Source organism: Athene noctua, unplaced genomic scaffold (assembly GCF_965140245.1).
Source record: "Athene noctua unplaced genomic scaffold, bAthNoc1.hap1.1 HAP1_HAP1_scaffold_159, whole genome shotgun sequence".
In the NCBI taxonomy this organism is placed as follows: Eukaryota; Metazoa; Chordata; class Aves; order Strigiformes; family Strigidae; genus Athene; species Athene noctua.
The window spans coordinates 146,311-160,306 of NW_027437630.1; the positions used below are offsets into that span (position 1 = coordinate 146,311).

At 50.6% G+C, this 13,996-nt stretch overlaps 1 protein-coding gene across 1 annotated transcript; it reads right to left on the bottom strand.

Moving 5' to 3' along the window:
• LOC141955356 (116 kDa U5 small nuclear ribonucleoprotein component-like) lies at positions 1-13,996 on the bottom strand. The gene is made up of 15 exons (XM_074895198.1): positions 13,800-13,996; positions 12,787-12,952; positions 12,215-12,293; positions 9,836-9,911; positions 9,503-9,568; positions 9,218-9,253; positions 7,784-7,880; positions 6,618-6,709; positions 5,973-6,139; positions 4,813-4,937; positions 3,117-3,180; positions 2,661-2,751; positions 2,142-2,277; positions 1,722-1,849; positions 1-756 (listed from the first exon to the last, which is right to left on the bottom strand). Exons 1-15 carry the CDS (start codon positions 13,902-13,904, stop codon positions 115-117), a joined length of 2,070 nt encoding a protein of 689 aa, XP_074751299.1. The 5' UTR covers positions 13,905-13,996; the 3' UTR covers positions 1-114.

Sequence of the window (13,996 nt, forward strand, 5' to 3'; positions counted from 1 at the left end):
CCGGAACAGGACGGGGACGGAGACTGAGAGCGGGGGGGGGACACACGGACAGTGGGAGCAGGACAGGGACAGGGGCGGGGACAGGGACACGGAAAGCAGAGTGGGGTGGGGACATCAGGACGGGGGCCCGGGGAGCGGGATGGGGACAGGGACAGTGGGAAGGGGGTGGGAATACGGGGAGCAGGACAAGTCTGAGGGCCCGGGGAGCAGAACGGGGGATGGGGACGCCGGGAGCGCGATGGGGACAGGGACACGGGGAGCCCGTGCCCAGTCCCGGGGGCTGGGGAGAGACGGGGACGACGGAGGGGTCAGCACAGCCCCACTCACTGCTGGTGCCCCCTCGGCACGTCCCGGTGCTGAGCCCCGATGAACTCGTGCCAAGGACGGAGACCCCAGCACCCGCTGCCCTCGGGAGCGGTTCCGCGTGCCGGCGGGCCTCAGTTTACCCGCTCCACAGCCCGGGTGGGCGCGGCCCCTGGGCACCCCGCACCCGACAAAGGGCCACTGCTGGCAGCGGGGGAAATTCCAGCCGCTCGGAAGGGGCTGGGGGTCAGGGTCCGGCCGCGCACAGCCCCCGTTCCCAGGGAAGAGCCGCTGCTGCGGAAAATTCCCAGCCCGCGCAGGCAGGGCCGGGGCTCCCGCTGCGAGAGCTGGCTGCCCAGCGTGGATGGTCCCGCTGAGCACTCTGCCAAAGGCGTGGAACTGAACGCCGTCGTCCGTGCTGTACATTTTCGTGGTGTGACACATCAGCGGCCCCTTTCCAGGAAAGGGAAATAAGCCTCTTTCAAAATACAGTCGAGAAACACCGACCTGGCAGGACTCGTGGATAGAAAGGGATTAACAGGCTGGAATTTAGAAATACTTCTGTTGACTTGCCAAGCCCTTCATTTCCTTTCCCTGAAAGCCTTACATCTCCCTGCCCTGTACGGAGACCCCTGGAACGACTTTGCTGGACTCTTCTGGAGCTTCTCTCCCTCCTCTTGGGGAGCAGTAAATCGTGGCTGGGACAAGACCAGGAGAGGAAATGTCACCTGCTGGCCTGCAAAGCAGCTCAGGGCAGAGGACCCGAGCCTCCAGGGATCACAGCTCTCACGTCACTCCACAACCGGTGAGCTGGTGACAGTCACCACTGTATAGTTTCAGGTGGGTAATCACAACCCGTTACCAGAAGAGATTCGTTTTCTCTCCAGACATCAGAGCAAAAGTCACAGGCAAATTCCTCACTAGCTGCTGGCTGGCGTTGGTGGCTCTAGACAGCTCTGAATGACAGCTCAGTACAAGCTGTTGGAGGAGGAAGGTTTTTGCAAGGCTTTGATAGGAAAGGTGCTGACTAACTAACGTGGGGTTATTTTTATCAGCACAGTTCAGATCAGCTTTCTCAGACTTTGGAGAGAGAAACAAACTTCAAGGGAAAGGGACAAAAAGGCAGCAAAAGGACACAAAATCACCCTGCAGTTCCCACGTGCTCTGAAGTCCTGACCTAGTCCTGTTCCTCCCCGAACACTGTCAAACAATTCTCTCTCTCAAGGGCTGCCCTGGCAGGCAGCTCAAGTTTCTCCAAGTGAAGAGATTTGTTTCAGTATCGGATGAGAGCTTTCAAAATGCTAGAAGTCAAATCTGTGCAGATGGCTGTCTAGGAGGCAGCTGCCCTGTCAAGGCAGCGAGAGGAGCGTATTTGCCCGCTTCTGGACACTCAGAGCCAAGCAGAAGAGTTTCCTTACGTCAGGGTCACATTCACTCATGGCCTCCCCGAGGTCAGAGTCGACGCCACCAGTGTAGGTGTGCTCGATTTTCGTCTTGGCTCCCACCTTTGGGGAGGGGATATGCTGCACACACATGTCCACAAAGCCTGGAAGAGTAATACTTCATGAGAACAGGATTAAGCAGTGCAGAGGAAAGAAACAGGCTCCAATAAACACGGGGCAAAGCCATTCCTACTGCAGCACCCCCACAGCAATGGGGAAGATGCGAGCCATGTCTCCAGCTGTCCATTGGGCAAAAGGTTTAGTATTTTATATCTGGAAAGCTGAGAAGGGAGCTGTGCAAGTGAGCACTCCATGGCTCTAATACAGCCCTTAACTCTGCTCATGTCAGACCGGGGTACTGCGAAAACCACGGAGGGGAAGACAAACAACATTTACCTGTGAATTCCCCAAAGAACTTCTTGCAGACAAGCCGCAGGAGAGGCCGAATGTTCAGTTTCAATTCCTCTTTGGTCAGGTGGATGCCAAGTTCATCCAGTGTCCTGGGCAGGGTCGTGTCCACGTCCCCCACCACCTGCAAGACAAGCAGCACCACTCTCAGCTTTGCTGTGGGGTCCAGGCCAGTAACTCCCAGGTGCAGCTCCACACACCAGCCATCGCCCTCAGGGCTCTTGACCTGCTCTGGTTTAGAGCTCAAAGGAGAACTGGCGGCTGCTTCACATTATCCCTTGGCTGATGTTAGAGCACACTAGAAAGAGCAAAGGCAGTTCTATTAACTGTGCAAACAGAGGGCTAGATTTGCAAGGAGCAGCTGTTAAGCAGTGGCTCACCGTCTGTGGAGATCCCACCGCAGGATGGGACAGGCGAGTCCCACAGGCACCAGACACCACCGGGTAGTGTTCAGCCCTTGGCTGCTCCTACCTGCAACTGTGGGAAGGAGAATGAACCCCCACATACCTGAGCCAAGATCTTGTACAGGGGCTCCAGAATGAACTCCACGAAACTGCGCTGGGAACTGCTCGTTGGGGCCTTTTTGGTGAACTTGCGGCTATGGGAGACCAAAGAAGAGACATGAAGAGCATCTGCAGCCTGCAAGCACCCCGACGGCAAACACAGCCTCTGCTCTTCCCAGGTTATCTCCTTCTCCCTCCCAAGCCTCCGGGAAGCTGTCACACAGGAGTCGTGCCGACTCCACGCGAAGGCCAGAGGAGGCTCTGTCCCTGCTGTGAGATTCGGGATGGACCACACGAATTCACACCAAGCAGGAGGCCTGACCCAACCCCTCCCAGATACGAGCCCATCACAGGATCACGGGACAACTCAGGTTGGAAGGGACCTCGGGTGGTCGCCCAGTCCACATTTTACAGCAAAAAGAGAGAACAACCTAAACAGATGTTTAAACAGGCTTCTTACGTCTTCGGGTTGAAGTAGATGTCACCCCACAGCCGCTTCGCAAACTCCTGATAACTGATACCTCCTACAGGGAAAAAGCAAAATGACAAAAGTCTCTCAGAGTCACTGCATTTATCTCACCTTGAAAATCTTTAGGTTTTGGCTTTAAAACAACCCTGAAGATTTAATAGATCGATGCTTGGTCCCAATTTGGAATGGTTAAGCCCTGACCTGGGGAGAACAGGCAGAGAGGGGGCAGGAAACAGTCCGCTGAGGACGACACCAGCAGCCCAGGTACACTGTGGGGTCACAGACTTGCTTCTCAGGGACATTTCAACTCCCTCAATTACACACAAGGTTAAAGCGGAGAAGAGCTGCCCTGCCAGACGCCACACTGCAGGAACTCAGTTACATCTGCTGCCTTCTCCAAACGTTAACGCTGCAACCTGACGCTGTAGTGCCAAGGTACTGGGATGGCTCACACCCCGCAGGCTGATCGCAAGCATTTTCTGCCTTGCTGAACATCTCCAAGTTCTTTTCTCTTTTTCAGCTGATGCACTAAGAGCACAGCCACACACCCAAGTGCCGAAGGAACGGTGGAGTGCTTGGCTGTCACGGTGAATTTACAAATAATAAGGCAGCGGTGATAATTTACAGTAGTTTCCAAACAAGCTTTTGCTGTGGGCAGATGTGCAAGCATAAGAAATTTCACGGTGGCTGCGGTTTTGACAGTTAAACTACTATAACTCATGTTAGTTGAAGTACGGTGGCTGCACATAAAATCCCTGGTGGCCACAATCGAGTATTACCGACTCCAAGTACCGCTCAGCTCATGTCTGCCCCACGTGGATGACATCTCCCACCACCCCTGCCTGCATCTGCAGCGCTCCCCCGAAGAAGGGGGATCAGCCTAGAGGCACAGAGTTAACGCTGGGACGCCCAGGCAGCTCATTTATTTCTCCAAACTCACCAGGACGCACGACAGTCTGACACCTCAGTCCCTGACCTCTACAACTTCACCCTCCCTCTGGCTAACTTCTCTGCAAGAGCTGGGCCAGCTGCTTTACAACATCCTTCCTCCCCTGCTCACGGCTCCTACAGATCACCCCCAACTCCCCAGCGTGAGACTTCAAAAGCCTTGGCTGTACAGCTGGCTAATGCCAGCAAAAGGCCCGCTTGTACAAGTGGCAGATTGCCTTGAGCGGGCACCTGGGGAACAGAAAATTAAATCAAAGGCAGGAAAAGGCACTTTCTTAAAAAAGAAAGAGGGCAAGAGTGCAAAACCTTGTGGGCCAAGCTCGTGCCTGGCTGCAGCTGAGTCTCAGACTCTGGAGACTCGCAAAAAGCCAGGCAGAACTTAACTGCTTCGCTCCTGAGCTGTTGTGATAAGGAGGCAAAGCACAACACATACACTTGCCTTCAACTGCCACAGCAGGACTTGGTTTTTCTGATTAAGCGTACGTATCACATGTTGGCTTCTGGCTCAATAAACATTTATCAGGAGAGACTATCTAGCTAAAAACAAGTCAGAACTATTTTTGCTCTTTACGACCCAGGGCCCAGGGCTGCAGCACCTCTCAACGCTCTGAAATTCAAGAACACGCACACTGCCCATACATGTGCAGTGAAAGGCAAAGCTGAACGGCTCAGAAAGCCTCAACAAAAAAGGTTAGGAAATGAGATGTTAAAGTGTACAAGGTTTCTGGATAATCCTCACCATATGTGTCTGCATAAATCTTTGCAAAAGATCCCAGCGTGAAGCAGATGCTGTACTGTGAACTGGAGAAACACACGTTCCCCAGAAGGGGAGACAGAACGAGGTTCTCATCGGTGGAATACATGCTGAGAGGAGACAGTTTGTAGAGACAAGAAAAAAAAATAAAATCAGTGCTATGAACCACAGAAGACACTTAAATCTACTTCCCACACCAAACAGCAGTATGTGATAGGCAAGTGATTGCCAAATAGCATCTTAAAACGGGCTGCAGCGTGCTTGCCATCAACGTTTCAGGGTCAGAATCATTTTATGACTACTAACTGTAAAGCATCAGTCTGCAAAGAAATATTTCAAGATCTAGAACTAAAGTTAATCAGCACAAGTGCTTTGTATTTTTTGTCAGGTGGAGTTTTTCCTCCCCTAAAAAAAGGCAGCAAAGTTGGTCAACTAAGCAAAGGGAAAAGATAATACAAGGCAAATAATGTAGGAGGGATAGAACTGAACTGAAACAGTTCTAACGGACTCACAAGCATGCTGGACAGGAGAAACTACCCTGCTCCAAGCTGCCTGCAGCAACTGAACAGAGACAGGCAGGGGAGCTTGTGTGCAAATTCACACCCACTCCAAGGGCAGAATGCTGTTAAGAAGATCACCTGGATGCAGAAGAACCCACAGAAACAATGCACTGCTGCTGTGAAAGCTGGAGAAGATGTCCCTCCCTTCTCTGAGCAGGGTCTTGCAGGGAGATTTGACCCCACCAGCACCAGAGCCTCTGCTCAGGGGTTGGGACGAGTTCCCATTGGTTTTTTAACAGGTGTTTTAGAGCTTTGAGACATCTCAACCTGTAATTTGGGATACAGCCCGGACAATTTCAGCACATTTGAGACATCTGGGAGCACAGAAGTTCCCTGCTCTGGTCATACAGCCACTTTCCCCACTTTTTAATGGGGAAAAAAAGAGCTGATCCCATGAAACGTGTCAGGAAGAGTCAAGCCTGCCTAACTCAATATATTGCTGAGATGAATTCCCAGCAGTTCTTCCCACCCCATTTTCTATCAAGAAACAAACTCATTAGTTTTTAGGCATCCACAGGGCTCACAGAGGGAAGCACCCGAAATAGAGCAGGGACAGCGAGCACCAACGACACATCGCCCCAATACCTGATCAGACCGTTAACTTCATCCACGATATGTCTGAGTTTGTAATAAGCATCTGTAGGGGGCAGTTTCAGCTCCAGGATCAGTCGGTCTATCTTGTTGATGCACACAGTCACTGCCAGCCTTTCCTGCACCGCGTGCTTGATCAGCCTCTCCGTGTTCAGCATCACCTGCAGGGAATCACGAGCACAAACACCCCCGGTGAAAGCCCTCCACAAAATGCTCTCTGGGGCGTGACAGACAAACCAACGACCCTTACGCACAGGGCTGCAACTCTGTAGGAGCTCAGCCATCAGCTAATCCTCCTGAAATTTAGAAGTAGGTGCTGACCCAACTGAATTCCTAAATCCTACCCCAGGGACATCTCGGATATACATAACCTGCTCAATTTTAGGTACCATGAGGATGGAGAGGCAAACAAGTTAGATAATCAGCCCACAGGGCACACGCATCACGTCAGCCCTGGACACACAAGCCAGAGGCCTGACTCCCTGTTTTGCCTGGAAAACACTCTCACTTCCCCACCTGTCCTTCAAAAATCCTTCACCCCGCAAAGCTGAGGGCCAGGCCTTCACTTCAGGCAGGATCAAACCCTCCAGAGGAAGAGGTTTTGAAGTTAACCCCTAGGAGAGAGAACGTGGCACTCACCCCCTCGGCTGCATCAATGAAAAGTACAACGCCATCCGAAATACGAAGGCCAGCTGTCACCTCGTCAGAAAAACTGACAACACAAAATGGTGCTGAGAACCAGAGTCAGCCCTGACACCAGCAGCACAGAGGGTGGAAAGCCGTCCCCTGCTCCGCAGCAGCGAGGCAGAACACAGACGGCTTCCTCCTCAGACAGGGACCCGGGAGCAGCTGCCAGAGCTCCGCAGAGGGATCTGCTTCAGCTTTAATGCTATTTTTTGAGAATAAACACAACAACTCATTTAACAGGCACTTTTCCTCACATTTGTTACTGTTTTTCTCACAGCTCTGTGCAAGTACTTCAGGAAAAGGAGGAAGATTACTTCTCACCAAAGAACAACAGATGCCTCTCCCTCCAGCCTCCTCCTGCGCTCTAACCTCCCTCATCTCGCGCTGTAACTCAACAGATGTGTCCCAAGACCCTCGTTCCTAAAGTTTGGCCTTAGTTTCTTACAACAAGTTGATCTGTGATTATGTTCCCCTCACAGAAGCTTGTCAGAGGCTTGAGGGAACTTGCTTAGAGTCTCACGGTGGGGCAACAGCATTTGAGAAAAGCACGGCCCCCACTGGGCAAGGTGTCACCTGGAAAATCCAATTCTACATGTGCTCCTCATACACCTGAGTGAAACACATCTGCAGCCCCATTAGCCCGTAATTAGGCCTCCTAATCAGAAACACAAGCCTGACTAGAAGCCAGCTGCAGAGTTGTTACTTCTGGAAGTGATTTCAGAAGAAAGAATTTAGCTAAAGGCTCAGGACTAGGCTGGAATCGTCTACAAAACCCACAAAACAAAACATGCGTTTTTGCACAAGAAAACTTCCCAGGGCTGCATGCACCTGGGTGCCATTTCCAGATGAATCAGTGCGGTTTCAGGGGGTAGATTCTTTGTTTTTCTGAGAGCCAATGCTACCCAATCCCCTGCAATCCAACACCAAAGCTCTCTGAATGCCCTCATTAACCATCACTGCATGTGCTTGTACTGCTCTGCTCCTGTCAGCAGCACCAGCCAGAGAACACAGAGGTTGGTTAATGAGAGAAATCTTGGTTCACACGGTCACAGATCTGCCCCACACATCACCCTGCCTTCAGCTAAGTGCATCCCAAAACAGGATTTTCAGGATTACACAATCACCTGGAGTGTCAATGATGTTGAACAGAAAAGACTTTCCTTTGGTGTCGGGCAGAACAATAGTCACTGGTGTGCTCTTGATGCCTACTCCCCTCTGAAAGACAGGAAACCAGCATTATCAGTTACAACAAAAATACTTCAGCAAGGTGACCAAAGAAAAATGAGGAAGACGGAAAGAAGTAAACATCCACTCAGGACATCCTGTTACTCCCAGGGAGGGAGTAACAACCTCAGATTGCTGCAGTATCCAGCTCAGCTCCTCCATCCATACTGGCTCAGACTGGTGAGCTCCCACTGCACAATCCACGCCTCGTCTCACCTGAGGAACTGCAACACCCGAGACAGAAGACACGTGTTCTTCTGTGCCTTTGCCCTTCTGCTACTCTCAAGTTATACCTCAAAGCAGAAGGTTTGATCACCCAGAGTATAGAGTAGAGCATTAAGATGAAGAGAAAGAAACACTTCACAGGACTGTTCTGGTCACGACAATATTTAACGAGTAGGACAAAATCAGATTCCCATTCCCACCCAACCACAAGGAGTCAGAGCTCCCAGCTAAGAGTTCCCATCAAAGGAAACAGAGGACAAATATGTTCATTCTGAAATCAGTTTTTCTCCCCATCCATCATTACTGCAAAACCCTTCCACTTCTTTCCCTCAAAGAAAACAGGAGTTACTCATATGCTGGAATAACTGTGGTGCAGATTTTCATCATGACGCAGGTTATCATCTCAGCTAAATAAAATCAAACATGGACATGAGGGTTGCAGGAAATGGAAGAACGTTGGACCAAGGATCTTACTGAGGGAAACAAGAGGAGCAGATCATTTTATTGATAAAAAAACTATCACAGAATCACAGAATAGTTTGGGTTGGAAGGGACCTTAAAGCCCATCCAGTGCCACCCTGTGCCCCAGGCAGGGACACCTTCCACTAGCCCAGGTTGCCCAAAGCCCCGTCCAACCTGGCCTTGAACCCTGCCAGGGAGGGGGCAGCCACAGCTGCTCTGGGCAGCCTGTGCCAGGGCCTCACCCCCCTCCCAGGGGAGAATTTCTTCCTTAGATCTCATCTGAATCTGCCCTCTGTCAGTTTAAAACTTACCCCTCATCCTATCCTTACACCTCTGGATCAAGAGTCCCTCCCCCCTTTCCCGCAGCCCCTTTCAGCCCTGCGAGGCCGCTCTAAGGTCTCCCCGGAGCCTTCTCTTCTCCAGCTGAACCCCCCAACTCTCTCAGCCCCTCCTCACAGGAGAGGTGCTCCGGCCCCCTGACCATCTTTGTGGCCTCCTTTGAACCCGCTCCAACAGGTCAAAATGCAGAAGGCACAAAAAGATGTTAAAATGGAACAGGAAACTGCCTACAGTAAGTAACTGTGAGTAAAGCATGAGATAGCTGGATAAAAATCACTGCGTGTTCTACAAGACTCACTCACCTCTTGCTCAGTGAACAATATATCAGTGTAACAAAGCTGAAAGACAAAACAAGAGTCAGAATGTCACATTTGGTATCAAATATTAAGTTTGAAGCAGGACACCATAACTCTTTACAGATGGTTCAGGTGGCAGGTGAATGACAGAGACAGAATCAGGACTGAGCTCTGGATTTCCAATCCTACGTTCTAATCACTAAAACTGCATTTTCCACACGTACAGTCACGCTCCAAGTGTAAAATCCAACCCACGTTCCCCAGGGCAGAATACTCCAAAAGCTCACTTACGTCCTGGTCGTAGCGCTTCCGGATTTCTGGGTGTGTCTGTTCTATCAGGCAGTCAACAAAACAAGTCTGAAAAACATCAGAGCACAAGAGAAAGGAAGGGACTACGTTCAGACAGAGAAAGACAAATACAATCCCATCCCTCCAGTAGCTGTACAGAGAACGTTGGGCACGTTATTCTTTCCACGTGGCTGAAAGAAAACCCACAAATAAGCATTAGCAAGAGGAGCAGAAAGAGACTGCTGCTGGAGAGGTCGAGGGCTCAGGAGCAACGGTAAAAGGAGGCAACAAACAGATCATTACTACTACCCGATAGATGTGGGATATTCACACTACCTTGCCGTGGTGAAGGTGCCCACACAGAGTCACATTTCGAATTAGCTCCGAGTTGTCCATCAGATCTGCCAGGAAACTGCAGGAATGAAACACAAAAGACTGTTGGAGGCTTCTGCTGTGCCTAAGAAAAGTAGGTGCCGTTTCAGCTACACTGTCTATCCAAGGTGCCCCCTGAATCCTCTCCAAACTCTCATTCTGCCAATGCCCTGCGGAGGAAGAATCCCACTTTCCAGATGGGGAGGACAAGAGAGTTGGAGTCCTAGACAGATGTCAGTGGGTGGGAGAATACGGAGCTGGTAAAACTGCCAGCGATGGAATATTATTGAATATTTTTCTTCTCTTCTAGTCAGTATTAGAGCAAAAGTCACATCCATGTACTCAGACGATGAAATCCTTCCACTCAAATAGTGGCAGGCACTCAAGTAAATCACAGAGCTGGATAACACACACCCCACACAGTTTGAAGAGGCGGCCATGGGGACCCGCAGACCATTAGTTCTGATTTTCAGGTCTTAAAACAGTGATGTTCCCAGGGCCTCAAGGAAACAGCAATGGAATTTACATGGTTTTAGAATCAGCAACTGAGCTGGGTAATGATGGCCCGATCCCTTCTGCATGGAACCTGGCCAGAATATAACTGAGGTCCTAAATTACCAACTTCCCTAAACAGTAATGGGAGGCTATAAAACACGTATCCATTGCTACGGGCCTGCAGAAGATAAGTGCTGTCAAATAATCTCCTGTTTAAAAAGATTTAATTTTCACTGATGCAGTAGACTTCTTAACGTACAACATTTTGATTAAGAGCTAAAAAATACAAAAATCAATAATAATACTGATTAAAAGCTTGCTTATCGGTCTTAAAATAAGGTTTAATGGGAAATCAATACCAAGCTTGCAGGTTTCTGGCTGAGTCCCACAAGGAATTTCTCTCAGCCCCATCCAAACCATTTATATCAACAAGCAGGACAAAGAGCAATTCATTACAGACAGAAGGAGCAGAGAGATCCGGGATCACGGGGATCAGGGAGGCGGTAGATCATGAAGAGTACAGGGCATGGACTAAGAGCAACACGGACTGCCTAGAAAAATAAGACCCAGCAGGCTCTTTGGGTTGTACCGAGCTCGATCAAAAATCTGTCCAACCAGGGTGCTTACCACTACCACTGCGTAGGCTGTGCTTTTGCCAGGAAAGGTTGGACCACATGGTCCTTGAGGTCCCTTCCAAGCTGGAATTCAATGATCCCATGAATGGACACGGCACACACAGTACCAGGGGACAGCCTCGAGAAGCTGCCATTCCAAAAAGGTCCTGGGCATCCAAGTAACCAACGAATACAAACCCCAGGGAAATTCTGTTGCTGGAAAATAACAAGATCCTTGATGATACCCAGAGGGACTGCTCACATGGGGGTCTGGCACACAGGGAATGCATCTGGCTCTGGGATCTACACTTGAGGACTACTATTAAAACTAGCCACGAAACGGCGTATGGAAAGATGAGCCTAACAGGACACTCACGCAGCTCAATCTGTTCATCCTCAAATAGAAGACAACATGCAAAAACACTACACACGCAGGGATAAAGAGCCCTTCCACCATCAACAAAATGTAGACGTCGATGCTAAGATTATGTATTTTTAACAGAGACAGTACACAACGGGTTTTATGCCTCACTAAAGTTCCATGAGATACTATAACCCGACTTTTAAATTCGTTTGGATTTTTTTCCAGGTTTTCCCCAACTCTGGTGTCCCAGGGGCTGCTCTGCAGGACACAGCCAGAGACACCATCAAGAGCAGCAGAGTGCGGCTCAGCTGCAGCGTTACGCTGACCTACATACACCAGCAGCACAGAAATTCCCTCTGAAAACTCTTCCAGCATAGATGGGAATTAACTTGGGACAGCAGTAAGGCAACGGTCACTGGGATCAACCCAAAATGCCCCAACATGAGGTGTGCCACACACTGGCCATATGAATATTTCTTGAGCCAGTTAGAAAAACTTGCCTTCAGCAAATCTGCCCCACAAGGGATCCCAATTACCAAGCTTTATATCAGCTGTTGGGGTAAGATTTACATCCCGTTTCAGAAAAACTATGCACTGTGCTGCATACTGTGGAGGGAAAATACTTGTAAAGTGGTTAGCGTTTATTTTCCTCCTCTTGTTTTTGGTTCAAAATCTGGGAAACGGCTGCACTCAGTTCCGTTGCTGGTGTCAGTAAGAAACAAAGCTAATGCCCCCCAGAAGCTGCCTCCCCCACACAGCACACACCACACTGCCTCCCCACCTTTGCCTGTACACAACAAAAAGGGAGGGGGTTACAGCACAGATGGCTTGGGCCAGCGTATACGCTCAAAACCCCTACACAGGACTTACTCCATCTCATAGACAGTGACCGGTAACGTCTGTTCCATCAGAGAGAATTTCTTGGTTTTCACAGGTTTAATAATAGGCTCTGAAAACAAGAGAGAGAACAATAAAACACTGTTACCAGAGACCCTGAACCCCGCAGGCTCAGAAACGGTCAGAGGAAACAGGGACTTGTGCAGACAAAACCACAGCTTTCAAGCTGACAGATTCCCTTCACTCTTTATAAAAGCAGTTGTACCAGATGATCGTTGTAGGTCCCTTCCAACTGAACTGTTCTACTCTAGTACAGAAGGATCAGATGAGAGGACTTACATGCATTTTCATTTCTCCTTAAATATCTTTCCAGTATCTGCTGATATCTGTTTTTCAGAAGCTAGTTTGGCAGTTGTAATAACCCCGAGTGCCAGAATCTGCACTCCACTAAACGAACAAGAGTCTACACGTTCCTGGGGCTGAGAGGGAACTCGAAAGGGACATCAAAAACAACGGGGAGAACAGAGGAGAATGTTATTTTCCCTTTTCCAAGGATCCATTAAGAGCCTTCCCCTCCCTCCATACCCAACTTCATCACCACTTACCAGTGAGAGGCTGCGTGTCTTCCTCTTGCACTATCGTCTCCACTTCAGGCCCGTAGACTTCCTCGGCGGTGGGATAGTATTTCTTATCCTCATGCAGCACCACCTCCATCCCAGGGTGGTCCTCGTCGTGGTCCCCCATATCGTCATCATCGTCATCATCCTCAAGCTGCAACCAACTCTCACATTTAGCTGCTGCCAGCACCAAAGTGCTTTGCAAACACCAGTCACACCACAAAGTACAGGCCTGGCATCGAACGTGGAACAAGAGCTACGGACCCAGCCAGGGAACCACCAGCGCGGTCCTGGAACCTCACACCCAGCTGCAGAGCAGCTGCCAGAGGTGCTCTCTGTAAGCAACACACCTCTTCCTGCTGAGAATGAACAGCAAGAGGATTTGCAGAGACACCTCAACAGGCAGCAACTCCCGACCCTTGCTCCTATCCACAACGGAACCACACTCGTGCACAACACAACCCGGGCACACACAGACAAACTGCAGGAAGTAGAAGGGGCTCCCCCAGCCCTACGATGCTTTCTCCACCGTGGTACAGCAGCCTCTGCTGCCCGCCCTGCCCCCACCACTCCCCTCTGGTGTCTGTGGAGTCTTGCTCTGCCCCCACCACCGAGGAATCGAGCTCCTGGCAATACTGCTGCAGCACCAGCACATGTTACTCAAGGCCTGACGACCTCACTGACTGGCTGCGGATCCTCCATCTGACTGAACACAGAAAAAGCCAAATACAGCCTGAGCTACAGAAGCTCCCAGTTCTAACCATGATTCAAGGAGGAACTTTCCCTTTATCACAGACACAGAATCCTCTAAAAACCAAATCCGCTCTGATCCTCAGGAGTCAAATTGCACCAGCAAAGCAGAACCCAGCAGGGAAGAGCCATCACCGGCAGCTTGTGACGACCACAGTGCTCAGCCCCTGCTCCCGTGGGGGTTACGGGGCAGGACGAGGCCCGTGCCAGCTCCTCAGGATGCTGCCCCTCCACCCATCCGCACCGCTCACCTCATCCAGATCTTTAGACTCTCTGCCCAACTCGTCGTAGTCATCGTCCGAGTCCAGCTCCGGCCCGATGTAGTTCCCAAACTCGTCGTACAGGTCGGTGTCCATGCTGGGGGCGGGGAGGGGGTCGCAGGAGGCTGTAGACTCCGCCCCACGCACTCAGGGATCTGCCCGAGCCACCCCCCGCACCCAGCACTGCG